Genomic DNA, 27,702 nt, shown 5'->3' with positions numbered 1-27,702 from the left:
TGGATGACAGAGTGAGACCTCGTCTCTAAAAATAATAAAATAAAGCCAAAAAGTACAAACAATCCAATGTATGAATGGATAAACAAACTGCAAACCGTGGTATGCACGTACTGTGGGGTATGATTCAGCTGTAGAAAGGAATGAAGTGCTGGTACATGCTATAACATAGATGGTCCTTAGAAGCATTATGCAAATGAAAGATGCCAGGCAGGGAAGGTCACCTATGGTATGATTCTTTTTACATGATATATTCAGAAGAAGCAAATCTATAGGGATAGAAAGCAGATTAGAGGTTACCAGGGCATGGGGAGGGAGGAATGGGGAGTGACTGCTTGCTGGATACAAGATGTTTTTTACAGGGTGATGAGAAAGTTTGGAAGCTGGAGAGACCTGGTGTTTGCACAATATTGTGAATACATTTAATACCAATGCATTTGTACACCTTAAAATGGGTAAGTGGCCAGGTGCAATGGCTCATGCCTGTAATCCCAGCACTTTAGGAGGCCGAGGTGGGAGGATCGCTTGAGCCCAGGAGTTCGAGACCAGCCTGGGCAACATAGGGAGACCCCATCTCTACAAAAAATAAAATATTAGTCGTGCGTGGTGGCCTGTGCCTATAGTCCCAGTTACTTCACAGACTGAGAGGGGATGATTGCTGGGCCCAGGAGTTTGAGGCTGGAGTGAGCCATGATTGTACCACTGCACTCCAGCCTGGGCGACAGATTGAGAAAAAGAAAAAAAGGTTAAGTGCATGTCATGTGAATTTCACCTCATTGAGGAAAAAAAAAAGATAAGTAGGGGAGGAGATGGATCCCACAAAGGATTGTGAAGTACAGAGACCTCCAGGCAGCAAGAGGTGGGACATCTGCCAAGCAGGACACGGCCAGGGGACAGAGTGGGGGGCACCCAAGGGAGGAAGGAGGAGGGGACAGGAAGGCGAGGGCTCCTGGGGCCATGGCGAGGTAGTTGACTTTTATTTCATGAAAACTGGGGGCATTGAAGGGTTCTGATCAGGGCGTGACCTGATTGATCCTCTGGGCTCAGTGTGGAGAAGGTACTGGACGAGGACCCAGAGAGGTGGCTCCCCCCACACCCCGGGCAGCCAGGCCTGGGCTCACCCCACTCTGTAGATAAGGAAATGCTGCCTGCAGAGGCTGCAGCCACGGTCTCATCGCCAAACCTTCTGCAACCCTTATTCAGCATGTCCTGCTGTTATTTATAGCTGAAGGAACCTTGCGAGTGGAGGGTGCATGGAGAAATGCTTCAAGGAATTTTCTGCTCTGCATACAGCAACAAGCACTGGCCAGCAAGGGCCCCGGGGCAGCAGCACAGGCCCACACAGACATGCAATAGAGGTCCTTTACCTCCCCTGGACCCAGGTCCATGCTGGGCACGCCCTGGCTGGGAAGAACTAATTCAGGGCAGTTACACAAGCGCTGCCCGAGGCCCTGTGTTGACAAGGCCTGGTCAGCTGCCAGATAAATTCCTTACCTCTGGTCCTTAATGATCTGGCTTTTCTGGACAATCCATGGCCTAAAGAAAGGGAAGATTCTTTTCAAACTGGAGCCTGGCTGGAGGCCATGACACCGTAGTGGTGACTGATGTGTGCTGGCTCTGGCTGAGGACAGGCTTCTCCAGAACAGGAAGATGGCTGCTTTGGGGACATCTGGATTGGACATCCTTCATGCCCCACTGCCACCAGGCAGTCTCCCCTGATTTCTCACTACTATAGCTGGTCTCCTCCATCTTCATTTATTTGGCCTGTGTGGGCTTTTCTAGCATGTTGTTTGCTCTTCAAACACTCTAGGAATTTCTTAAAGGCTGGTACCTGTGTCCTCATGTAGCAGGTGTGCTCCCTGCTCACAGTAGGTGCTTTTCTTTTCTCTCTCTCTTTTTTTTTTTTTTTTTTGAGACAGGGTCTTGCTGTGTCGCCCAGGCTGGAGTGCAGTGGTGCGATCTCGGCTCACTGCAACTTCTGCCTCCTGGGTTCAAGCAATTCTCATACCTTAGCCACACAAGTAGCTGGGATTACAGGCATGTGTCACCCTGCCCAGCTAATTTTTGTATTTTCAGTAGAGATGGGGTTTCACCATGTTGGTCAGGCTGGTCTCGAACTCCTGACCTCAAATGATCCACCTGCCTCGGCTTCCCAAAGTGCTGGGATTACAGGCGTGAGTCACCGTGCCCGGCCTGATGGTTCCTTTCTGACTCATCTCAGACTCATCATGGTGGAAATGAAGCCTTGAGATTTTCTCCCAAACTTGTTTTCCTCTTAGTCTGAGTTAATGGCACCGTATGCTGGTTGCTTAAATTGAAAAATCTCAGTGTCATACCTGACTCCTCCCTTTCCCCGTGACCTGTTAGAGCGTTGGCTGGACTTCCTGTGTTGGAGTCTATTTCCCGATCCCTTCGCCCCACCCAAATCCAAGCTACCTTAGCACCTGCAGGGCTGCCCGGCTCTCCTTATTCATTCTGCACACGGCAGCCTTCTTTTTTTTTTTTTTTCTTTTTTTACATCGACTTTATTCGACTTTATTTTTTAGAACAGTTTCACAGAAAGATTGTGAAAATAGTACAGAGAATTCTCATATACCCCTCAGCCATTTTCCCTTGCTATTAGCATCTGATGTTAGTGTGCTGCATTTGTCACAATTAATGAACCAATATTAATGCATTGTTATTCACAGAAGTCTATACTTTATTCAATTTCCTTAGTTTTTCCCCAACGCCCTTTTCTGTTCCAGGATCCTGAAACTGCCTTTACCAAATTATGACAGTTAAAAAAAAAAAAAAAATCTGGCCAGGCGCGGTGACTCACACCTGTAATCCCAGCACTTTGGGAGGCCGAGGCAGGCAGATCACGAGGTCAGGAGATCAAGACCATCCTGGCTAACATGGTGAAATCCCGTCTCTACTAAAAAAAACAAAAAATTTGCTGGGCATGGTGGTGGGCGCCTGTAGTCCCTGCTACTCGGGAGGCTGAGGCAGGAGAATGGCGTGAACCCGGGAGGTGGAGCTTGCAGTGAGCCGAGATCACGCCACTGCACTCCAGCCTGGGCGACAGAGCAAGACTCCGTCTCCAAAAAAAAAAAAATCTGACATAGCTGACTCCACCTTGCCTCTAACCTCCAAGCTGTCCTTGTTCATTCCTGAGCATAGGCCAAGCTAACTTTGGGAGGAATTTAGTTTATAGTTTAATCTTAAAACAAGGATGAAAATAGCCCTTCCCAAAACAATCCTTTCCTTGCTTGGAGATCAAAACTGCCCTTGTAAAACTAACAAATTAGCCACAAGGGTAGAAATCATGACTCAGAGCCAGGCACCGTGGCTCATGCCTGTAATCCCAGCACTTTGGGAGGCTGAGGCAGGTGGATCACTTGAGGTTGGGAGTTTGAGACCAACCTGGCCAATATGGTGAAACCGCGTCTCTACTAAAAATACAAAAATTAGCCAGGTGTGGCGGTGTGCACCTGTAATCCCAGTTACTCGGGAGGCTGAGACACAAGAATCACTTGAACCCAGGAGGTGGAGGTTGCAGTGAGGGGAGATCGCGTCAGTGCACTCCAGCCTGGGCGACAGAGTGAGACCCTGTATATATATAAAAAAAGAAATTACGGTTCAGGAATTGTGTAGCCAGAAGTCACAAGATTCATAACCTCCCCAGTTGCTCCTAGAGATAACATCACTATCATCAAGCCTAAGATTGGTGTTCGAGATGTTTCTTTTTAATCAGTGTTGACCAGGTTGGCCTCAAACGTGTAGCCTCACCTCCCCAAGTGCCAGGGCAACCGGCCTGAGCCACGGCAGCTCCCTCGAGGCGTTTCTTAGGCCCTACATTCTGATGGACCAGTTGGTGCCACCCAGACTGGTAAACTGGCTCAGCTGCTCTTGTGATCCCACCCAGGAGCTGAGGATGAAAAGAAGACAGCTTCAACCTCCTGTGATTTCATTCCTGACCCAACCAATCAGCATTCCCAGTTCCTTAGCCCTCTACCCACTATATTATACTTAAAAAACCCTAGTCTCCAAATTTTGGGGGAGACTGATTTGAATAGTAAACTCCCATCTTCCGCTTGATTGGCAGTGTGTTTACTAAACATTTTCTCTATGGCAATACCACTGTCTTGGTAAATCAGCTCTGTCTGAGCAAGGGGCGAGAAAACTCCGTCACGTAATTACAATCCCACATTACATTACATTTATTTATTTATTTTTGAGACACGGTGTCATTCTGTCACCCAGGCTAAAGTGCAGTGGCACCATCTCAGCTCACTGCAACCTCCACCTCTCAGGTTCAAGCGATTCTCCTGCCTCAGCCTCCCAAGTAGCCAGGACTACAGGTGCACGCCACCACGCCCGGCTAACTTTTGTATTTTTGGTAGAGACGGGGTTTCACTGTGTTGGCCAGGCTGGTCTTGAACTCCTGGCCTCAGGTGATCCACCCGCCTCGGCCTCCCAGAGTGCTGGGCTGACAGGCGTGAGCCCCTGCGCCTGGCCCCACATTATATTTGGTAGTCATGTCTCCTTAGTTTCCTCCTGGCTGTGACAGTTTCTCTGACACTTTTTGTTTTGATGACTTTGACTGTTTTGAGCAGCACTGGTCAGGGATTTCGTAGGTTGTCCTCTGCTAGGATTTGTTTGATATTTTTCTCATGATTAGACATGGCGATGGGTTTTAGGGAGGATGCCATTTTCATCAAATCCTATCAAACGCACACACAATCATTATGACCTGTCACTGTTGATGTTGGCCTTGATCACTGCTGAGGTCATTCATGTTGATCAGGTTTCTCTACTGTGAAGTCCCTCTTCCGCCTTTCCAGACTGTGTCCCTTGCATTTTTTTTTTTTTTTTTTTTTTTTTTTTTGAGGCAGAGTCTCATTCTATTGCCAAGGCTGAAGTGCAATGGCTGATGCTGGCTCGCTGCAACCTCTGCCTCCTGGGTTCAAGCGATTCTCCTGCCTCAGCCTCCCGAGTAGCTGGGACTACAGGCATGCACCACCAGACCTAGCTATTTTTGTATTTTTAGTAGAGACGGGGTTTCACCATGTTGGCCAGGCTGGTCTCAAACTCCTGACCTCAGGTGATCTGCCCGCCTCAGCCTCCCAAAGCTGGGATTACAGGCATTAGCCACTGCGCCTGGCCACACTGACCTTCTTTCTTTACGTCAAACATGCCAACCTTGTCCCCACCTCTGGGCCTGTGCATAGCTCTTCCCTCTGCCTGGAACCCCCTTCCCTGATATTCTCATGGCCAGCTCCCTGTCATCATCCAGGTCTCTCTCTACCCAAATATGTCTCCACTCCTGGGAAATCCTGGGAAATCCTGAACCCCTTAGGAGTGTTCACCATATTGGTTTTTTTTGAGACAGAACCTTGCTCTGTCCCCTAGGCTGGACTGCGGTGATCCATCTCAGCTCGCTGCAACTTCTGCCTCCCGGGTTCAAGGGATTCTCCTGCCTCAGCCTCTGGAGTGTCTGGGACTACAGACACCCACCACTATGCCTGGATAATTTTTGTATTTTCAGTAGAGATGGGGTTTTACCATGTTTGCCAGACTGATCTCAAACTCCTGGGCTCACATGATCCTCCTGCCTCGGCCTCCCAAAGTGCTTACAGGCATAAGCCACCATGCCCAGTCCACTCGTGTCTTCTAAACTCCACCTTTGTGACTGCTCCTTGGTAATTTGGCATCAACCATGGCAGGAGTCTTTACACTACAGGAAGTGGTAAGTACTACAAATTAATACTCTTTCCCAGGTACTCTTTTGTACTTTTTTATTTATTTTAATTTTTTAAATCTTATAATAGAGACAGGTCTTGCTATGTTGGGCAGGCTGGTCTCGAACTTCTGACTTCAAGTGATCCACCCGCCTCACCCTCCCAAAGTGCTGGGATTACAGGCATGAGCCACCACACCCAGCCCAGATTCTTTTTCTTCCCCCAGGAAAAAAAAAAAGCCTTCTTCGGCCAGGTGCGGTGGCTCATGCCTGTTATCCCAGCACTTTGGGAGGCTGAGGCAGGCAGATTACCTGAGGTCAGGAGTTCGAGACCAGCCTGGCCAACATGGTGAAACCCCGTCTCTACTAAAAATACAAAAACTAGCCGTGCGTGGTGGCACACACCTGTAATCCCAGCTACTCGGGAGGCTGAGGCAGGAGAATGGCGTGAACCTGGGAGGCGGAGCTTGCAGTGAGCCGAGATGGTGCCACTGCACTCCAGCCTGGGTGACAGAGCAAGACTCGGTCTCAAAAAAAAAAAAAAAAAAAACACGCCTTCTGATTACTTCATTTTCTGAATCCCCCTGGAATAAGCCATTCTCATTCACAGTGTTGGTGAACTTCCTATGACCCCTCTCAAGTTGGTTGCTGGACTAGGTGCTTTTTGAGCCTTGGTTCTGCCTCTGTTTTACATAGAACATGCGCAAGTCACTTAACCTTGTTATGTACAAAATATCTATATCATGAATATACTGAGAGAAATAAAGGTGAAAGCATTCATGAAAATAAATACCTGGAAAGTACCTTTTCCCAAGTATTTCCAGGTAGCTGATTGCTAAACATTTATTTGGATAACCATTGAGGGATATCGCTGACCCCAAACTCAGGGGACAGTAAAGAAGTTTCCTTGAGGCCGGGCGTGGTGGCTCACGCCTGTAATCCCAGCACTTTGGGAGGCCGAGGTGGGTGGATCACCTGAGGTTGGGAGTTTGAGAACAGCCTGACCAACATGGGAGAAACCCCATCTCTACTAAAAATACAAAATTAGCTGGGTGTGGTGCCGCATGCCTGTAATCCCAGCTATTCGGGAGGCTGAGGCAGGAGAATCGCTTGAACCCAGGAGGTGGAGGTTGCGGTGAGCCAAGATCACGCCATTGCACTCCAGCCTGGGCAACAAGAGCGAAACTCCGTTTCAAAAAAAAAAAAAAAAGAAGAAGAAGAAGAAGTTTTCCTTGACGCTGCACAAACCAGAAAAAGGAAAAGGAAGAGGGAGAATAAATAATTCCTGAAAGATTGTTGCCACCGGCCTGCCTGCCCGTGGATACAAATCAGCTGGAGGCACAGGGAACTGAAGCTGGGAACTCGATCTGAGGTCACCCTGACTGGCGGTGCCCAAGAGTGCGGCAGAAGCAGGTGCACGTCTTCTCCAGAGGAGAGCTCCTTCCTTCTAGGCCTCAGAGAATTCCCCACAAATAACTTTTCCAGGGCAATAACCAACACACATGGTCCATAGGGAAACAAGACCATGTGAACAGGAACCAGAAGAAACAGGCAGCAGAAGCAGACTCACACAGACCTCAGACGCTGAAATTATCCAACACAGATTCTAAAACAGTTATGCTCAACGGTTTAAAAAAGTAATCATCAGGGCTGGTGCAGAGGTTCATGCCTGTAATCCCAGTGCTTTAGGAGGCCGAGGCAGAAGGACTGCTTGAGGCCAGGAGTTCAAGAACAGCTGGGGCAACATGGCAAGACCCTCATACTACAAAAGATTTTTTTAAAAAATTAACTGAGCATGGTGGCATGTACCTGCAGTCCCAGTTACTCAGGAGGCTGTGGCAGGAGGATCCCTTGAGCCCAAGATTTCCAGGGTACAGTGGCTATATGATTGTACCACTGCACTCCAGCCTGGTGACAGAGAGGCCCTGTCTCTAGAAAACAACAGCAACAAAATCATCAAGCTTGAAAACATTTACAAGGAATATAAGACTATAAAAAATTACAGATTTCTTTTTTTTTTCCTTTTTTTTTTTTGAGAGAAAGTCTAGTTCTGTTCCCCAGGCTGGAGTGCAGTGGCTCGATCTCAGCTCACTGCAACCTCCGCCTCCTGGGTTCAAGTGATTCTCCTGCCTCAGCCTCCCGAGTAGCTGGGATTACAGGCACGCACCACCATGCCTGGTTAATTTTTTTTGTATTTTAGTAGAGACAGGGTTTCACCATGTTGGCCAGGCTAGTCTCGAACTCCTGGGCTCAAGCCATCAGCCCTCCTCGGCCTCCCAAAGTGCTGGGGTTACAGGTGTGAGTCACTGTGCCCCGCCATAACATATTCCAAAAAGAACAAAATAGAACTTTTAGAAACTTAAAAAATAAATAAGGAATAATCTCAATTATTGTATGTGACAGAAGATTGTTCATGGTGGAAGAATTAGTGAGATAACAGAAGTTATGGCTGGGCAGTGGCTCACACCTGTAATCCCACCACTTTGGGAGGCCAAGGAGGGCCGATCACTTGAGCCCAGGAGTTCGAGACAAGCCTGGCCAACATGGTGAAACCCCGTCTCTACTAAAATATAACAACAACAACAACAACAAAATTAGCCAGGCGTGGTGGTGTATGCCTGTGGTCCCAGCTACTCGGAGGCTGAGGCAGGAGAATCGCTTGAACCTGGGAGGTAAAGGTTGCAGTGAGCCGAGATGGCGCCACTGCACTCCAGCCTGGGTGACAGAACGAGACCCTGTCTCAAAAAAAAAAAAAACAAAAGTTATCCAGAATGTAACACAGAGAGACAAAAAGAAAATACCAAAGGGAGAGGAAGAGAGTTGGAAGGTTCTTTGAGAAATGTTGTCATACATTTTTTTGGAGTTGCAGACAGAGAGGCAAGAGAGAATGGCATGAGAACTCTCTGAATTGCTAATGGCCGAGAATGGTCCAGAACCGACGAAAAACAACCTGCAGGTTTGAGGAGGCCAATATTTGCCAAATGAATGAATGAATAAGTTGGGGGAGATGCCTCGATCAACGTGCCTGCCACCTCCCTTCCCCTCATATGGGGGCTGCCATGGTCCGAGAGCCCGTTCCTCGCCCTCCCAGGCTCTACACAGTGGGAGCGCATCCATGCCATTGAAAACCCATCTGCCTGCTGCCAGCCCTTCCTGCCAGATGTCCTTCACCCACTGTTCAGCCTTTGTTGTCTTGCCCCCGCCTCCCTAGTTATCTGCGTGGCTTAAAATAGACAGGCCAGGGGAGGAATGTTGCCCAGCTACTCAGTGGCAACAAGCCTGCGACCTCAGACAGCTTCCAAAATGTGCCCCTCAGGGAAGAGGAATATGTCAACCTGGTTAGCGGTCTTCTCTCCTGGAACAAAAGGAAACATTTCAAATTCAGAAAAACAATCCAAACACCCTTCCAACTGAGAGGGCAGGAGGGAAGAGGGTTAGAAAGGGCGCCTGGTGTTTTCGTTTCATCTGTTGAGCCCCAACCAGGCTTCAGGGCAACCACACACCACTAACTGGCTGCCAAGGCCTGGCTTACCAAGGCGGCATGATCTTCCATATGCATGTTTTTCTGTCAATATAAAGCCTTGTTTTTGTAGTGGAGTGGAGATAGGAATTAGTCCCATTTTTCAGATGGGAAAGTTGAGGTCCCAGAAGCAAAGTACTGTCTTTTGCTCCTCCTTTTAATGACCACAACCCAAGTTATTTGGACTAGGTCATTTTCTTCTTGTTTTTTGAGACAGGGTCTTGCTCTGTCACCCAGGCTGGAGTGCGGTGGTGCAATCTTGTCTCACTGCAAACTCCGCTTCCCAGGCTCAAGTGATCCTCCCATCTCAGCCTCCTGAGTAGCTGGGATTACAGGCGCAAGCCACCATGTCTGGCTAATTTTTTTTGTATTTGTAGTAGAGACGGAGTCTCATCACATTACCCAGGCTGAAACAATTGGATTTTATTCACGTAATAAAATCCAATTGTGGCACTATAAGGAAAACAGCTGTATATGATCTGGTTTTATTACCTGAAATTATCTTTGTTATATAACTCGTTTACTTGATTGGCATCTATTTGCTCTTTAGAGGAATATAAACTTCATGGGTGCAAAGGTGTTGCCTGTTTGGTTCACTGCTGTATTCTCAGCGTTTACAGCTCAAAGCGATCTGCCTACCTTGGCCTCCCAAAGTGCTGGGATTACAGGTGTGAGCCATCACGCCCAGCTCTAGGTAGTTTCTTCTTGTTAAAACTGCATATCAGGCCAGGCGCAGTGACTCACACCTGTAATCTCAGCACTTTGGGAGACCAAGGCGAGGCAGGAGGATCGCTTGAGTTTATAGTGAGCTATGACGGTGCCACTGCTCTCCAGCCTGGGCAACAGAGCCAGACCCTGTCTCTAAAAAAAGAAAAAAAAAACTGTACATCATCACCTACCACCATGAATCAAGTTCCTTTTGTAAGCCTGGGCAACATAACAAGACCCCATTTCTACAAAAAATTTTTAAATATTAGCCAGGTGTGGTGGCACGTTCCTGGGGTTTCAGCTAATTGGGAGGCTGAGGTGGGAGAGTTGCTTCAGCCCAGGAAGATGAGGCTGTAGTGAGCTGTGATCTCACCACTGCACTCCAGCCTGGGTGACAGTGTGAGACCCTGTCTCAGAAAAAAAAAAAGTTCCTATTTACACAAATTGTGCTCTCAAATTCTGTAGAGAAGACTGTCTGGTTTTCCTGACCCTCAAGTTTACAGTTAATTGGCAGAGACAGGTCAAATGCAGGTGGCAAAGGTTTCAGGCAGCTTGTAAAAAAGAATACAAACAAGCAGATGTCGATAGATAGCACATGATGGTCCAATGGCTGGGGAGTGGCACCATTATCACAAGCAATGCTGGCCTTCCACGACCCCTTCCCCACGAACAGCCAAAGGGGCCTTTAAAAAAAATGGCTTTATTGAGATACAGAGGGACCTGAAATTGTGAATTGTCATTTCCTTGCTTAAAACTCTTCATTGGGCCGGGTGCAGTGGCTCACGCCTGTAATCCCAGCACTTTGGGAGGCTGAGGCGGGCGGATCGTGAGGTCAAGAGATTGAAACCATCCTGGCCAAAATGGTGAAACCCTGTCTCTACTAAAAAAAAAAAAAAAAAAAAAAAAATACAGGCCGGGCTCAGGGGCTCATGCCTATAATCCCAGCACTTTGGGAGGCCGAGGCAGGCAGATCACGAGGTCAGGAGTTTGAGACCAGCCTGGCCAATATGGTGAAACCTTGTCTCTACTAAAAATACAAAAAATTAGCCGGGCATGGTGGCTCATGCCTCTAATCCCAGCTACTTGGGAGGCTGAGGTAGGAGACTCAGTTGAACCCAGGAGGTGGAGGTTGCAGTGAGTGGAGATCGCGCCACTGCACTCCAGCCTGGGCGACAGTGTGAGGCTCCGTCTCAAAACAAACAAACAAACAAACACAAAAATTAACTGGGCGTGGGGGCACGCGCCTGTAGTCCCAGCTCCTCCGGAGGCTGGGGCAGGAGAATCACTTGAACCCGGGAGGCAGAGATTGCAGTGAGCTAAGATTGCGCCATTGCACTCCAGCCTGGGCACAGAGCCAGACTCCGTCTCAAAAAAAAAAAAAAAAAAAAAAGACAAAAAAAAAACCCTCTCCATTGGCCGGGTGCCGTGACTCACGCCTGTAATCCCAGCACTTGGGAGGCCGAAGCAGGAGGATCACCTGAGGTCAGCCTGGCCAACATGGCGAAACCCCATCTCTATTAAAAATACAAAAATTAGCCGGGCGTGGTGGTGGGCACCTGTAAGCCCAGCTACTCAAGAGACTGAGGCAGGAGAATCGCTTGAACCCAGGAGGCAGAGGTTGCAGTGAGCTGAGGTTGTGCCATTGCACTCCAGCCTGGGCCACAGAGTGAGACTCCGTCCCAAAAAACAAAACAAACAAAACCCCAGAAAACCCCTCTCCATTGTTTCCTACTGTTCTCATAATAAAATCCAATTGTGTCACTATAATAAAAAAGGCTGTATATGATCTGGTTGTGTTATTACCTGAAATTATCCTAGTTACATAACTAGTTTATGTGATTGGCATCTGTTTTCTCCTTATTGGAATGTAAACTTCATGGGGGTGAAGGTGTTGCTTGTTTGGTTCACTGCTGTATTCTCGGCGTTTAGAACAGTGACTAGGTTATAGTAGATGCTCAATAAATGTATGAAATGATGAATAAATGAAAGCATGCAGGTGAGATTTTTTGAAAGAGGGAGGCTTAAATGATGATATGGAGCTGACATAGTATTTCTTAGGGTATGTATTTTTTTTTTTTTTTTAGGATGGAGTCTTGCTCTGTTGCCCAGGCTGGAGTGCAGTGGCATGATCTCGGCTCACTGGCAAGCTCTGCCTCCTGGGTTCACACCATTCTCCTGCCTCAGCCTCCTGAGTAGCTGGGACTACAGGCACCCGCCACCACGCCTGGCTAATTTTTTGTATTTTTAGTAGAGACAGAGTTTCACCGTGTTAGCCAGGATGGTCTCCATCTCCTGATCTCATGATCCACCCACCTAGGCCTCCCAAAGTGCTGGGATTACAGGCATGAGCCACCGCAGCTGGCTGAGTATGTATTCTTTTTTTTTTTTTTTTTTTTTGAGATGGAGTCTCGCTATGTCGCCCAGGCTGGAGTGCTATGGCTCAATCTCGGCTCCCTGCAAGCTCTGCCTCCTGGGTTCACGCCATTCTCCTGCCTCAGCCTCCCGAGTAGCTGGGACTACAGGCGCCCGCCACCACGCCCGGCTAATTTTTATATTTTTAGTAGAGACGGGGTTTCACCGTGTTAGCCAGGATGGTCTCGATCTCCTGACCTCGTGATCCGCCCGCCTCAGCCTCCGAAAGTGCTGGGATTACAGGCGTGAGCCACCGCGCCCGGTCCCAAGTATGTATTCTTTAATGGTGAAAAATGCTGTATCACTTTATGTGATCCTTGAAACACTGTAGACATACATATTATTAATCCCCATTTTATAGATAAGGAAATTGAGGCAGGCACGTTAGAGGATTTGCACAAGTCCTTGTGGGCACTTTATTTTATTTATTTATTTATTTTTTGAGACAGAGTCTACCTTTGTCGCTCAGGCTGGAATGCAGTGGCATGAACTTGGCTCACTGCAACCTCTGCCTCCTTGGTTCAAGCGATTCTCCTGCCTCAGCCTCCCAAGTAACTGGGATTACAGGCGTCTGCCACCATGCCTGGCTAATTTTTGTATATATATATTTTATATTATACTTTAAGTTCTGGGGTACATGTGCAGAACGTGCAGGTTTGTTACATAGGTATACACGTGTCATGGTGGTTTGCTGCACCCATCAACCCATCATCTACATTAGATATTTCTCCTAATGCTATCCCTCCCTTAGCCCCCAACCCCCTGACAGGCCCCGGTGTGTGATGTTCCCCTCTTGGTGTCCATGTGTTCTCATTGTTCAACTCCCATTTATGAGTGAGAACATGCGGTGTTTGGTTATCCGTTCTTGTGTTTGTTTGCTGAGAATGATGGTTTCCAGCTTCATCCATGTCCCTGTAAAGGACATGAACTCATCCTTTTTTATGGCTGCATAGTATTCCATGGCATAATTTTTGTATTTTTAGTATAGACGAAGTTTCACTGTGTTGGCCAGGCTGGTCTTGAACTCCTGACCTTGTGATCTGCCCGCCTAGGACTCCCAAACCTGAGCCACCATGCCCGGTCCCTCATGGGCACTTTAAAAATACAGCAGAGGCTGGGCATGGTTGCTCATGCCTGTAATCCCAGCACTTTAGGAGGCCAAGGTGGGTGGATCACCTGAGGTCAGGAGTTTGAGACAAGCCTGGCCAACATGGTGAAACCCTGTCTCTACTAAAAATACAAAATTAGGCCTGGTGCAGTGGCTCACACCTGTAATCCTAGCACTTTGGGAGGCTGAGGAGGACAGACTGCTGGAGCTCAGGAGTTCAAGACCAGCCTGGGCAACACAGTGAAAACCCTGTCTCTACTAAAATACAAAAGAAATTAGCCGGGCATGGCAGAGTGTGCCTGTAGTCCCAGTTACTTGGGAGGATGAGGCAGGAGAATTGCTTAAACCCAGGAGGCAGAGGTTGCAGTAAGCCGAGATTGCGCCACTGCACTCCAGCCTGAGCGACAGAGCAAGACTCTGTCTCTAGTTAAAAAAAAAAAAAAAAATAGCTGGGTGTGGTGGCACATGCCTGTAATCCCAGCTACTTGGGAGGCAGAGGCAGGAGAATCACTTGAACCTGGGAGGTGGAAGTTGCAGTGAGCCGAGATCGAGTCACACTACACTCTAGCCTGGGCAACGAGAGCGAAACTCCATCTCAAAAAAACAAAAAAACAAACACAAAACAAAAAAACAAACACACACACACACAAAAACAGCAGGGGCCAGGTGCGGTGGCTCACGCCTGTAATCTCAGCACTTTGGGAGGCTGAGGAGGGCAGATCACTTGAGGTCAGGAGTTCGAGACCATCCTGGCCAACATGGCGAAACCTGTCTCTACTAAAAATACAAAAATTAGCTGGGTTTGGTGGTGCATACCTGTAATCCCAGCTACTCAGGAGGCTGAGGCAGGAGAATTGCTTGAACCCAAGAGGTGGAGGTTGCAGTGAGCCAAGATCTGCCACTGCACTCCAGCCTGGGTGACAGAGCAAGACTCTGTCTCAAAAATAAATAAATAAATAATAACGGTTAGAATGATAAACTTTAGGTACATTGTACCACAATAAGAAGTAATTTTTGGCCGGGCGCGGTGGCTCACGCCTGTAATCCCAGCACTTTGGGAGGCCGAGGCGGGCGGATCACGAGGTCAGGAGATCGAGACCATCCTGGCTAACACGGTGAAACCCCGTCTCTACTAAAAATACAAAAAATTAGCCGGGCGTGGTAGTGGGCGCCTGTAGTCCCAGCTACTCGGGAGGCTGAGGCAGGAGAATGGCGTGAACCCGGGAGGTGGAGCTTGCAGTGAGCCGAGATCGCGCCACTGCACTCCAGCCTGGGCGACAAAGCAAGACTCCGTCTCAAAAAAAAAAAAAAAAAAAAAAAAAGAAGTAATTTTTTAAAAGTGGTAGCTGAACTAGTTTTATGTGTATTAATAGAGATGGATTTCAAAACAGAGACAGAAGCATGTTGCAGAATAGGATGCCATATTTTTTAACAAAAATACTACCCAAAACAACACTAAATAAATCTGTTGTGCATTCATATGTATATATGTTAAAGAATAAAAATGGTCTGGAAAAATTCACACCAAGGAGTGTTAACAGTGGTCGCCCATGGGGAGAAAGGATGAATAATTAGGTGGCCAAGGAGAACTTAGTTTCTTTGTCCTAATTTATTTGTTTGTAAAGGAGGATGGCGTGGAAGACTAAATAATAATTCCCCAATTACACCCGCATCCTCCTGCCCTGCCAGCGTTGTTTTGTGTGGTACAAGGTCTTTGCAGGTCTGATTAAGCGAAGGGCCTTGCGGTGGGGAGTGGCGCCTGGGCTATCCAGGTGAGTCCAATGTCATCACAAAAGGCTTCCTAAGAGGGAGGCAGGAGCGTCAGGGTCAGAGGAGGCAATCTGAAAACAGGCAGAGATTGACCGAGGACCCTAGAAGCTGGGAGAAAAGCAAGGAAGCTGATTCTCCCCTCTGAGTTTCCAGAAAGAACCAGGGCTGCCAAAATCTTGACTTTAGGACTTCGTGATTTTGGACTTCTGACCTGCAGAACTGTAAGAGAAGAAATGAGTGTTGCTTAAGCCACTAAGTTAGTGGTTGTTTGTCACAGCATAGGAAATGAATACAGGATTCATAGCTTCCCTGTACAGTTAAACATTATGCAGTTATATAAATAGAAAGGCTTGGGAGGAGGGAGTAGATTTTGAGTGCATCAGATAAGGCACCCCCTCTTGAAAGAAGAGCGTAAACTAGGTGGGTTTCTGTAGCACTGACGTTGAGGGCAACAGGTCCAGGAGGTGAAGAGGTGGGGGTGACTGAGGTGGGAGCTGACATAAGATCATTAGCATATGCAGAATCACCTCGAGAAGGACCGCAAGGTAAGAGCAGAATAAACTAGTATCTTCACACATTTTCTGCCTAAGACAAGACATGCAAAATTTCACAGTGATTAGAATGTTCCAGATTTAGAGCCTGGATTAACACCTTCTGCTGAGAAGAATCTTCACTTGAAAAAAAAAGAAAACACCCTGCATGAAATTCAAAGGAAAAAAAAAAAAAACACCAACATTATTTTCAGCACTACTAGGGGAAAGGTAAATTCAGGCAACACCTGTTGAATAGGTTTCAAGAGTTTTTGGAACCAGCTATGGGTCAGCTAATGTCACTAAGGAGTTATATTGATTTGTCCTTAGCTATATGATTGCAAAGTGACACGTTCCATATAAGTAGAGTGTGATCTCTCTTGCTTTAAAAAAAAAAAAAGTAAGTGGGTAGGAGGGTGGATATGAATATAGTTGCTTGAATAAGCACTGAAAAAACTTCTGGAAGGAAACACAAGTTGTTAATCGTTTTTGTTTGACCCCCTTATCTACTATTTGAATTTTATTTTATGCCATTTTATTATTATTTTTGAGACAGGGTCTCGCTCTGTCGCCCAGGCTGGAGAGCAGCGGCACGATCATAGCTCACTGCAGCCTCCAAATCATGGGCTCAAGCAATCCTCCTGACTCAGCCTCCTAAGTAGCTGGGACTACAGGCATGTGCCACCATACCCAGGTAATTTTTTTTTTTTTTTTTTGAGACAGGGTCTCACTTTGTTGCCCAGGCTGGAGTACAGTGGCACGATCACTGCTCACTGCAGCCTCGACTTCCTGGGCTCAGGTGATCCTCCCATCTAGTCTCCCAAGTGCTGGAATTACAGGCATGCACCACCATGCCTGGCTAATTTTTGTATTTTTAGTAGAGACAGGGTTTTTCCATGTTGCCCAGGCTGATCTTGAACTCCTGGGCTCAAGAGATCCTCCCACCTTGGCCTCCCAAAGTGCCAAGATCACACCACTGTAGCCGAGATCTACCTTCCAGGTTCAACAGATTCTTATGCCTCAGCCTTCCGAGTAGCTGGGATCACAGGTGCACACCACCATGCCTAGCTAATTTTTAAATTTTTAGTAGAGATGGGGTTTCACTATGTTGGTCTGGCTGCTATTTTTTTTTTTTCTTTTTGAAAGACAGGGTCTTGCTATGTCGCCCAGGCTGGTCTGGAACTCCTGACCTCAAGCGATCCACTTGCCTCGGCCTCCCAAAGTGTTGGGATTACAGGCGTGAGCCACCGTGCCCAGCCAAGGATCTTTTTAATTTTTTTAAATTAAAAAGAAGTCTTGGCATGGTGGCTCATGCCTGTAATCCCAGCACTTTGGGAGACCGAGGCAGGAGGATCACTTGAGGTCAGGAGTTCCAGACCAGCCTGGGTGACATAGCAAGACCCTGTCTTTCAAAAAGAAAAAAAAATAGCAGGGCATAGTGGTGTGTGCCTATGGTCCCAGCTACTCAAGAGGCTGAGGTGGGAGGATCACTTGAGCCCAGGAGCTTGAGGCTTGAGCAGTGAGCCAAGATTGTGCTGCTGCACTCCAGCTTGGGCAACAGAGAAAGACCCTGTCAAAAAACAACAACAAAAAAAAGTGATTCAATTTCTAGGAAATTATCCTACATATAGGCTTAAGATGTACAGAAAGATTAAGTACACAAGACTGTTTTTCACAGCTTATTGTATGGACAAAGAGAAATCTAAATGCCACAGTAAGTCAGGCATGGTGGCACATACCTGTAGTCTCAACTACTCAGGAGGCTGAGTAGGGAGGATTGCTTCAGGCCAGGAGTTTGAGGCTGCATTGAGCTATGATCTCATCACTGCACTCCAGCCTGGGCTATAACATGAGACCCTGTCTCATAACTAAATGCATCCATGCATGCCACAGTGTATACTCTGGAATACTATACAGCAGTTAAAAAGAATGTGGTATAGCTGAAAGTACAGTACCAAAATGCCATTTGCAGAGTACTAAGACCCCACTTCTATTAAATGAAAAGTTAACTTATGTACATGTTTATCTTTTTTGAGATGGAGTCTTGCTCTGTCGCCCAGGCTGGAGTGCAATGGCGCAATCTCGACTCTCTGCAACCTCCGCCTCTCTGGTTCAAGTGATTCTCCTGTCTCAGCCTCCCGAGTAGCTGGGATTATAGGTGCCCGCCACCACGCCCAGCTAATTTTTTGTATTTTTAGTAGAGACGGGATTTCACCATGTTAGCCAGGCTGTTCTCGATCTCCTGACCTCATGATCCACCCGCCTCGGCCTCCCAAAGTGCTGGGATTACAGGCGTGAGCCACCACGCCCAGCCCGTACATGTTTATCTTTTTAAAAATTCTAGAACCGAAACAAAACTGATCACCGTGGCTACCTCTGGGATATAGGTTCAATAGGGTTTGTTGTTAACTTTTCAGCTTACACACTTCTCACAGTTTAGACAGTTTTTACAGTAAACAAACGTTATTTTTAAGTATTTGGATGTTAATTTGTATATTTTATTATAAATAGTTCAAATTTATCAAAAGGAATAGATAATAATATAAGCCCATGACTCAGTTAAGAAATTCAAGTTGCAAATTACTTTTGTAACCAAAGAAGCAAGCAAACAAAAACCTATAAAGGTTTCCTAAAAAAAAAAACAAAAACAAAAAACCACCTTGAGAGGGTTTCAGTTTCTAGTTTCTCTCTAGAGAATTTGCAAACCCAATGCCTGGAAATCCTGTCTTTGTACTTTTACCTATGTGTAAACCAACTCAAGTGTTATAACCACTTAGATGTAAGGTTTTTCAACATTGTCAGGGTTCAAAGTGAATGTTAGAGCTGAGTTAATTTCTTAGTGGATGAACCTAATCTTCTTGAAACTGTCAGGCTTATCACAATGCATATAAGCAGAGAACAGGCTGTTGCCTCTGTGGTTTATCTGCAGTGTCAAGGCAAATCAGGCAAAAAATGCTGCAGGGCCACTTTCTGAAGGCTATTTTAGTGAGGAAAGCAAGGTTCTGGGACTTGAAAACAGTTGGGGACCTCTCTAGGGGTGATCAGAGAAATCATTCATAAGGGAAGCAAAAGCTAAGTGGTCTTGCTGGGCGCGGTGGCTCACGCCTGTAATCCCAGCACTTTGGGAGGCCGAGGCGGGCGGATCACGAGGTCAGGAGATCGAGACCATCCTGGCTAACACAGTGAAACTCCATCTCTACTAAAAATACAAAAAATTAGCCGAGCGAGGTGGCGGGCGCCTGTAGTCCCAGCTCCTCGGGAGGCTCAGGCAGGAGAATGGCGTGAACCCCCAGGGGGCGGAGCCTGCAGTGAGCCAAGATTGTGCCACTCACTCCAGCCTGGGCGACAGCGAGACTCCGTCTCAAAAAAAAAAAAGTTAAGTGGTCTTGCAATTGTTCTCCCTGGCTGGGTTGATCAACACAAGAGGTAAAAATAGCTTTATCACCTCTTTTTAAATATGAAATAATGATGTAAAACAGAAGCATTTTTGTTGAGAGATTTAAAAAAAAGAGCAAGATTAAGACCCCCATCTTCCTTTAAGTAAATAGTAAGAAAAGTGAATTTTCAGTAACACTCCAGCAGGGAGTTTAGTGAAAATCAGGCTGTGAAAATCTGCCCTGCTCTGTTTCATGGCATATCACCCAATACATTTTTATTTATTGTGGGTTGGTGTGGCACATAAGTTTGGGTTTGCAGGATTTTAATATTTTTGTTGGTGACCATTTTGGTTTTGCCAGTGATATTTAATAAACTCTTTTTTGTTTTTCTTGAGGTTGTGAGCAGCTACATTTACATTAGTTATATTAGTTTTCTTCCTTTTAGTTAAAAAAAAAAATACAAAAATCCTTGGCCGGGTGTGGTGGCTCACTCCTGTAATCTCAGCACTTTGGGAGGCCAAGGTGGGTGGAGCACCTCAGATCAGGAGTTCGAGACCAGTCTGGCCAACATGTTGAAACCCTGTCTCTACTAAAAATATAAAAATTAGCTGGGCGTGGTGGCATGTGCCTGTAATCCCAGCTACTCAGGAGGCTGAGGCATGAGAATCACTTGATCCTGGGAGGCGGAGGTTGCAGTGAGCTGAGATCATGCCACTGAACTCCAGACTGGGCGGCAGAGCGAAACTCTGTCTCAAAAAAACAAAAACAAAAACAAAAAAAACTTCAATCCACAAGCATTGTTGTAACCTTAAAAAAAAAATTACTAACTTCTCCACTAACAACTTAAATACTTTGTTACCCTCGAGTCTTTGTCCTATAGAAATATAGCTTGTTCATTATAATCAGTCTGTATACACATTATACATGTGATATATATACACAGACACACACACATATAGAGAATGAGAGAGAGAGACAGAGAAAGAGACAGGGTCTTAATCTCTTGCCCAGGCTGGAGTGCAGTGGTGCGACCACAGCTCACTGCCGCCTCAACCTCCTGGGCCTCACCAATCCTCCCACCTCAGCCTCCCAAGTAGCTGGGACCACAGGCATGCATCACCGTGCTGGGCTATTTTTTTTTTTATTTTATATTTGTAGAGACAGAGTCTCCCTCTGATGCCCAGGATGGCCTTGAACTCCTGTACTCAAGGGATCCTCCCACCCCAGGCTTCCAAAGTGCTGGAATTACAGGTGTGAGCCACCATGCCCAGCCTACATTTATATTTTGCCTTTGTACCTTAACTCATGTTGCTTTTTCCACGTAGCTTCATAGTCTTTGCGTATCTTATTTTAATGGCTGAAAATATACCATTTATCAGATTTACTACAATTTACTTAACCATTCCCATACTGTTGGACATTTAAGTTCTCATAATATCATTTATTCACCCTCCCCTCCTGTGACCATTCTATAGACCTCCGTCTTCCAGGTTGAAGTGACTCTCCTGCCTCAGCCTCCCAAGTAGCTGGGACTACAGGCATATGCCACCACACCTGGCTAATTCTTGTATTTTCGGTAGAGATGGGGTTTCATTACATTGGCCAGGCTGGTATCGAACTCCTGACCTCAAGTGATCCACCCGCCTTGGCCTACCAAAGCGCTGGGATTACAGGTGTGAGACACCAGGCCTGGCCCCCTACCTTTATAACACACCAAAATAACATCAACCCTAAATATAATTTTAAAAATACTATTCTATATTTGTATATCTTCTCTTGCTCTCCAAAGCAGAGACTGTATCTAAAACGATTTGTTTTTTCTGGATGACTAGTATGTAGGTCATTTTGGACATGTAGGTATTAGTACATGACAGTGACATGGTGGTGACATCAGGCTGTGAGTCCCCAGAGAAGCATGGCTGTTCCCCCTGACACCTGGGGGAATAATTCCTCTAGTGCGCACACATAGTTTTGTAGCTATGTGTGCTATGCTATGGACACCTTCTTATTAATACATTTTTTCCCAGCGTCTCAAACTGGAAATTATTTCTGGATAAATCTACCAATGGGAGAGAAAGAATTCTAATCCCAAGGCTAGAAGATTTTTAGGTTCAACTATGCAAAGGTTTTGTGTGTGTGTGTGTGTGTGTGTGTGTGTGTGTGTGTGTTTTAGGTATGCTTGCCAAACAATTCCCAATATTGTGTAACAGGAGATTCATTGCTCAGACGGCAACAATGCTCCCATTGAGAGTGAAGCTCTGGCACATGCATACATTGCCCTTGATTCACCAGAGCAAAATCTTAGTTAACCCACAAGCATTACAAGCAGATGTAGGTACGTAAAGAAACCCAAATATCAGCCAACCGATAAAAGGAAAAAGACATGCAAATCCATCCATGCATTAAATTGACAGGGACACTGATGCAAGGAAGCTTTGACATTTTCTTTTCTTCTCTCAATCCCCTTTAAGAGTGACAAGAAGTTTTTAGAGCAGCAGAAAACAAGATGATTTGGTGGTTTGCTCTGTTTAACAAAGGAAGTGGTGTATGACTCCAAGAGGTTGGTGGCAGATAGCAAGTATGAGAAGAGTTATAAAAGGACTGGGCGAGGGTGGCAAGTGAGCCTTGTTTAAACTTTGTACCTTTAGAGGTCACTGTATATAGGTATGCCATTCTGAAGCCAGTTCCTGGGGTATGTTCTTGGTTAAGTCACATCATCCCTCTAGATTCTGGAGAGCTCTGACCCCTACCTTATTCTCACCTTGTGTGGGGACTATGAGAAATTCCTGGACATCTTAAGCCTCATAGAGAGGATTTCCTGGAAATAGAGCTACTATTCTCAATTTGACAGGTCTATTCTTCTCCTGGAGGGAGAAGGAAAAAAGAAACGCCAGCTTCCTACATCTCCTTCCCACTTGTGTCCTTTCCTCCTTAGAGCCATCTTTCTTCACCAAGTATAACAAGTTAGAAGCAAGAAAATTACCGAGTGTCCTTTTGAGCTCAATAAAACCTTTAGCTTGGCCGGGTACGGTGGCTCATGCCTGTAATCCCAGCACTTTGGGAGGCCAAGGTGGGCGGATCACGAGGTCAGAATATCGAGACCATCCTGGCTAACATGGTGAAACCCTGTCACTACTAAAAATACAAAAAATTAGCCGGGTGGGGTGGCGAGTGCCTGTAGTCCCAGCTACTCAGGAGGCTGAGGCAGGAGAATAGCGTGAACCTGGGAGGCAGAGCTTGCAGTGAGCTGAGATTACGCCACCGCACTCCAGCCTGGGCAACAGAGCAAGACTCCATCTCAAAAAAACAAAACAAAAACAAAACCAAAAAAAAAAAACCTTTAGCTTACGGATTATATGAAACATTTCTTTTGGCCGGGCAGGGTGGCTCAGGTCTGCAATCCCAGCACTTTGGGAGGCTGAGGTGGGCGGATCACTTGAAGTCAGGAGTTCGAGACCAACCTGGCCAACATGGTGAAACCCCATTTCGACTAAAAACACAAAAATTAGCTTGGTGTGATGGCGCATACCTGTAGTCCCAGCTACTTGGAAGACTGAGGCAGGAGAATCGCTTGAACCCAGGAGGCGGAGATTGAAGTGAGCTGAGATCGCACCACTGCACTCCAGCCTGGACGACAGAGCAAGACTCTGTCTCAAAAAATAAAAAAAGCAATAGTTCCTCTAACTTTCATCATTTTTCTGCAAACACGAGCCCTTAGTACAACGGGCTGTAAGGAGAGAAGAGGTTGGCAGAGCCCAGCCTAACGTATGGATGGAGAACACAGACCTTATGTTTTACCCATGGAGTTGCAGAAGAATCAGCTTTATACACAAAGCCCCTAAGTCTGCCGATAAGCATTTGCTGAATGCCTCGACTGTGTTCAGAGCTGAGTTATGAGACGAGGTCAGTGTGTTATGATGCCAGCGTGGTGGACGCCAGACTGGGAGCCAGGAGACCTGCCAATTACTTGATTTTCAGAAACAAAGCAAAAGCCCAAAAAACTTCCCCTTCCCAGGGCTTCAGTTCCCTTATGTGTAAAATTAGGGGGCTGTCATGGTTAACCTCAGCCTTAGGTTTCTTCTAACTAGAACTGTGACAGATTCCAAAGTAGGATAATGAGTTGCCAGGCTCCTGGATCTTAAGAGGCTTCCCGGTAGCTGGGAGACTGAGAGCGACTGCACCCTAAATCGTGTTGTTTCTGAAAGAGCACAGGTTGGCCCACCTGGATGTCTGGGCACCTTCCTCTGAGGTGATGCAAAGGGGCCACTCAATGGGTCCTTGCTCAAAATGCTCCAGCCTTACTGGCCTTCTTCCCATTCCTGAATGCACCAAGTTAGTCCTGTCCCAGGGCCTTTGCACGTGCTGGTTTTGCTGCCTTGAGCTTCCTACAGGAATGGTGGCTGGTTCCTCCCTTCTCATCCTTCACATTTCCTTAGACGCCACGTTCTCCGAAAGTGCCATCTCTTATTACCCTAAAGGTCTTTTTATTTTCTTATTTCAGTGTCCATTCCCTTATTTGTGATCGCCTAATTATTTTACTTATTTCTTGTTTTGTTTGCGTCCTCTTTCATTCTGTTAGCTCCATGTAAGCAGGGGTCCGTTTTGCTTTATTCAAAACTGTATACTCAATGCCCAGTACAGAGTAGGTCTCAAAACATATTTGTTAAATGAATGACGTGGCAGCTCCACAATTCCAAGGAACCAATGACACCTAAAGTTGTTTCCCCATGAAGTCTCTGTCTTTTGGGTTCCGTGCATCGGGCTGGGCTCACAGGCTGCGGGAACTTCCTTCCCACTGCCTGTTTTCCTTGGATCGCGGTATCTCTCTTCCTGGAGGAAAAAGGCTCTTATGACCTCATGGCGCGCTCTCCCGAGCCGCAGTGACGTCATTAATGCGCTCACGCGTCACAGCCCAATCATAGGGCCCTTCCCCTCCCTTTAGAAGTCCCGACTGTCCCTTACACATTCCACTCCAAGCGAGCCGCGACACTTGCGTCACGTCCGCCCGCCCGCGCGGTGATGACGTCACGACCCAGGGCTGGCGTCACGTGCCCCCCCCGCGGGGGGCGGCCCTTGAGGGCGGCGCTTCCGGTCGGCGGAGCCTGGTGGCCGCAGCGGCGGTGGCGACGACGGCCGAGACGTGGGGATGGCGGGCGCCGGGAGCGAAGCCCGGTTTGCTGGGCTGTCGCTGGTGCAGCTCAACGAGCTGCTGGAGGACGAGGGCCAGCTGACGGAGATGGTGCAGAAGATGGAGGAGGTGAGCCGAGCTGGGCTTAAGGCGGCGGCTGTGGGGCCTCGAGCGGGGTTCGCTCCTCGAACGGTGGCCGGAGGCGGAGGCGACCGCGGCGCCTCCGGTCGTGTTGGGACTGGGCTAGAAATGGGGGCGCTTGGGGCGGGGTGCGGGAGCCAGGGAACCGCGACTGGTGCTTAGGCAGGAATAGGGGGCCTGAGAGGGGGTTTGAGGGACTGAGGGGACCGAGACTAGGGCGGAGCGGGAAAAAGGGTCCTGAGACGGGGCTTGGGGAGCCGATTGGGGGTCCTGAGACAAGGTTTTGCGGGGCTGAGGACTTAAGGCTGGGTCTGAAGGGGAGATTAGGGAGCCTGGAATGGGAATTTGGGGATTAGAGTGCTATCGTTGGGTCTAGGCGGAAGAGGACGGAACTGGGGGGATCTGAGATTGGTTTGGTCGGAGGAGCGGGGAGAGTAATAAGGGCTGAGTCGGAGGCGAGGATTAGGGTTGACTGAGGGGGGGACCAAGAGCTAGATCTGGTAGAGGTTGGGGGGTTTCCTTTGAGAGGAAAGGTTGGGGGCATCCAGGGGGACTGAGGCAGCTATAGGGGATCAGAGTAGGTTTTGGGGGACTGAGTGGACTATCCAAATAGGACTCTTAGGAGAGGATTGAGGGTTCCAAGATGGGTTCGGGAGGCTGAGGGTCTGTAGCTGAGTCTATGAGGTGGTTCTGAGGCTCTTTAAGGGTTGGGCGAGGGTCCCCAGGGTTTGGAGGCAGGAGTCCATGGTCATACCATGCCAGGGTAAGGTTTGAAGGTTACATGTATCTAAGGGGTCCCAAGAATGCCCCTGGAGTCTGACTTCTTTTGAAGTGGCCCCAGCAGAGTTACGGGAGTTCGTGGATGGGCCTAAGGGTGGCGACAGGATACGTTTTTCTGTAAGGGTTGCCCCCTCCACCGAGGAAGGGAAGGTGGGAAATTTCGTGTGGCTGGCTTTGTACCACTGTGTCCCACGTGTCTGGGACTAAGGAAGGTTCCTGGAGCAGTTTCAGGAAGAAGTTAAAATGGGGGTTTGGGGCTGGCTGCCAACCCTCACCTCTGAGAGTCAAGCCTTGCCCAGCCCCTGGAAGGCATGTGCCAGCTCCTGTTTCTGGTTATCTTCCTTCACACCTTGAGGTGTGGTTTGCTCTCGGGTAACTGACTTCATCCTTGCAGATTTGCAGTGTGTGCTCCCTTTCTCTCAACCCATTTGGACTCATTCTCGGAAAGTCTGATCTTTTGGGTCTGGTTCTCCTCCAGGCAGGTGGGCCCAGGCTAATCCCAGCTCTTCCTGACCCACCTACCACTCCTTTATGTCTCTGAAGTCTGAGCCTTCCCACGCCTACAGTGCTGAGCCTCTCACCCAGGAGCCCGTGTGGGGGCTTTTGGCTTTCTTTCCGAAGAGGGATTGTTCAGCACCAAGCCAGCCCCTTTAAAAGAGAGCTTGTATGGAGGTTGCACATTCAAAATCCCTGGAAAACCCTCAACAGATCATTGTCCGGAGCTACAGAGAGGCCACTGTAGTAAGATGGTATCAGTCTTTCCATTAATACACCCCTTGTATTCATGGGCTTTGTAACTTGGCACATAATAACGTTGCTCCAAGATGCAATGTACCCCGTTTATGGTCTCCATGTGGCACCTTCCATTTTGGAGAATAATAAGTGACAAAATCCATCTTTCTTAGCTGAATGAGTTTCATGTCTCCAAAGAAAAAATCTTTGCTTAGTTTCTCTGCTTTTCAGTTGCTGGGAGACCTTTTGTTGATTGTCAGCAGGGTTTTCCTGGTTTAATAATAAAATGATAGGTATATTTTTCTAATGTGTAACACTGCCTACAAGTTATTTTGGTATATGTGACTATTCTGTTGCAGTAAGAACTGAGTACTGTAGCTTTGTTGGTGGAACATTAGTAGAAATAAACTGCCTTTAGTGGAGGGAAGCTTGTGGAAAGAATCAAGTTCATTCTGTTCACTTGGAGGCTGTTAGGGACAACCTCACCTGTTTCCTCTACCTCAGAACCTGAAGATTATTTTTTAAAGAGAAAGGTAAATTCATCTGGCAGGAATTTTTTTTTTTTTTTTTTTTTTTTTTTTTTGAGTAAAAGTGACCTTCATACCTGAATACCCAAGAGAAGTATTGAGGCCTGAGCGACTCCACTTGATAAGCCTGCATAGTTCACATTAAATTACTCAGCAGTAGTTTGCTTTTCTGGGTGTAGTGTTTTTAAAACAAGGAAACAACTTGAAAACCAGAATACCTTAGCTCATCTAGTGAGGATCACTGTCAATCCTGTTGTCCTGGTCATGTGTGGTGCCTTTCTCGGAATGGGTGTAATGTGAACCGAAATTTTTGGTCATGGTAGTTTCACTCACCTGGTAATGCTATGCACTGGCTTATGTTGGGGGTAATTGTGAGACACAATAGAAGAAAATATTTTATGAACTATCCACTGTTGACCAAATGGAACATTTGTGATGGCGTGTTAAAGAACATTCTGGTTTTGGAATCACACACTCCAGACTGGACTTGGCCGCTTCCCAGCTGTGTGATTGCAGGCAAGTCACTTCACCTGCCTGAGTATCTGTTGGAAAAGGATAATATGACAGTAATACCTATTTCATAGAGTGAGTATGAGGATCAGGTGAGATGATGCCTGTTAGTACTTAACACAGCCCATCAGTAGGGCTCAATAAAAAGTAATTGCAATAATTAATCACTTATATTAATAGTTCTCTTTTTGAAAGATGACTGACAATCATTAATACCAGATCATCCTGAAAGTTACTAGGATCCCATTTCAAGAATGTTGAGTAAATTATGATTTGCAATTAGCCTAAAAAACATTTACCTTTTCCTTTTTTTTTTTTTTTTTGGAGAAAGGATCTTGCTCTGTTGCCCAGCTGGAGTGCAGTAGTACAATCTCAGCTCACTGCAACCTCCGCCTCCTGGGTTCAAGTGATTCTCGTGCCTTAGCCTCCTGCGTAGCAGGGCTCACAGGTGTGCGCCATCACACCCAGCTAATTTTTGTATTTTTAGTAGAGACGGGGTTTCAGCATGTTGGCCAGGCTGGTTTTGAACTCCTAACCTCAGGTGATCCGCCTGCCTCAGGCTCCCATAGTGCTAGGATTAAAGGCGTGAGCCACCGCACCCCGCTGCCACCAGCTAATTTTTTATTTTTGTTTTTTTGTAGAGATGGGGTCTTACTATGTTGCCTCTTGAATTCCTGGCCCTAAACCATCTTCCTGCCTTGATTTCCCAAAGTGCTGGGATTACAGGCATGGGCCACCAC

The 27,702-nt window shown here is 47.1% G+C and overlaps 1 protein-coding gene across 3 annotated transcripts in view; it reads left to right on the top strand.

The window, feature by feature from the left end:
• The first annotated feature begins 24,112 nt into the window (after nucleotides 1-24,112).
• VPS37B (VPS37B subunit of ESCRT-I) overlaps nucleotides 24,113-27,702 on the top strand; it is a 31,473-nt gene continuing 27,883 nt past the window's right edge. Inside the window, exon 1 of one of the 3 annotated variants that reach the window (XM_004054072.5) lies at nucleotides 24,113-24,401. In XM_004054072.5, the coding sequence (XP_004054120.1) occupies nucleotides 24,291-24,401 (111 nt within the window). In that variant the 5' untranslated portion in view covers nucleotides 24,113-24,290. Of the gene's footprint in view, nucleotides 24,402-26,506; nucleotides 27,055-27,702 lie in introns of those variants that run through there. The other 2 variants (XM_019038926.3, XM_019038927.3) reach the window with 2 other exon arrangements.

Source organism: Gorilla gorilla, chromosome 10 (genome assembly GCF_029281585.2).
Source record: "Gorilla gorilla gorilla isolate KB3781 chromosome 10, NHGRI_mGorGor1-v2.1_pri, whole genome shotgun sequence".
NCBI lineage: Eukaryota > Metazoa > Chordata > Mammalia > Primates > Hominidae > Gorilla > Gorilla gorilla.
This window is presented reverse-complemented; position numbering and strand designations above follow the sequence as displayed.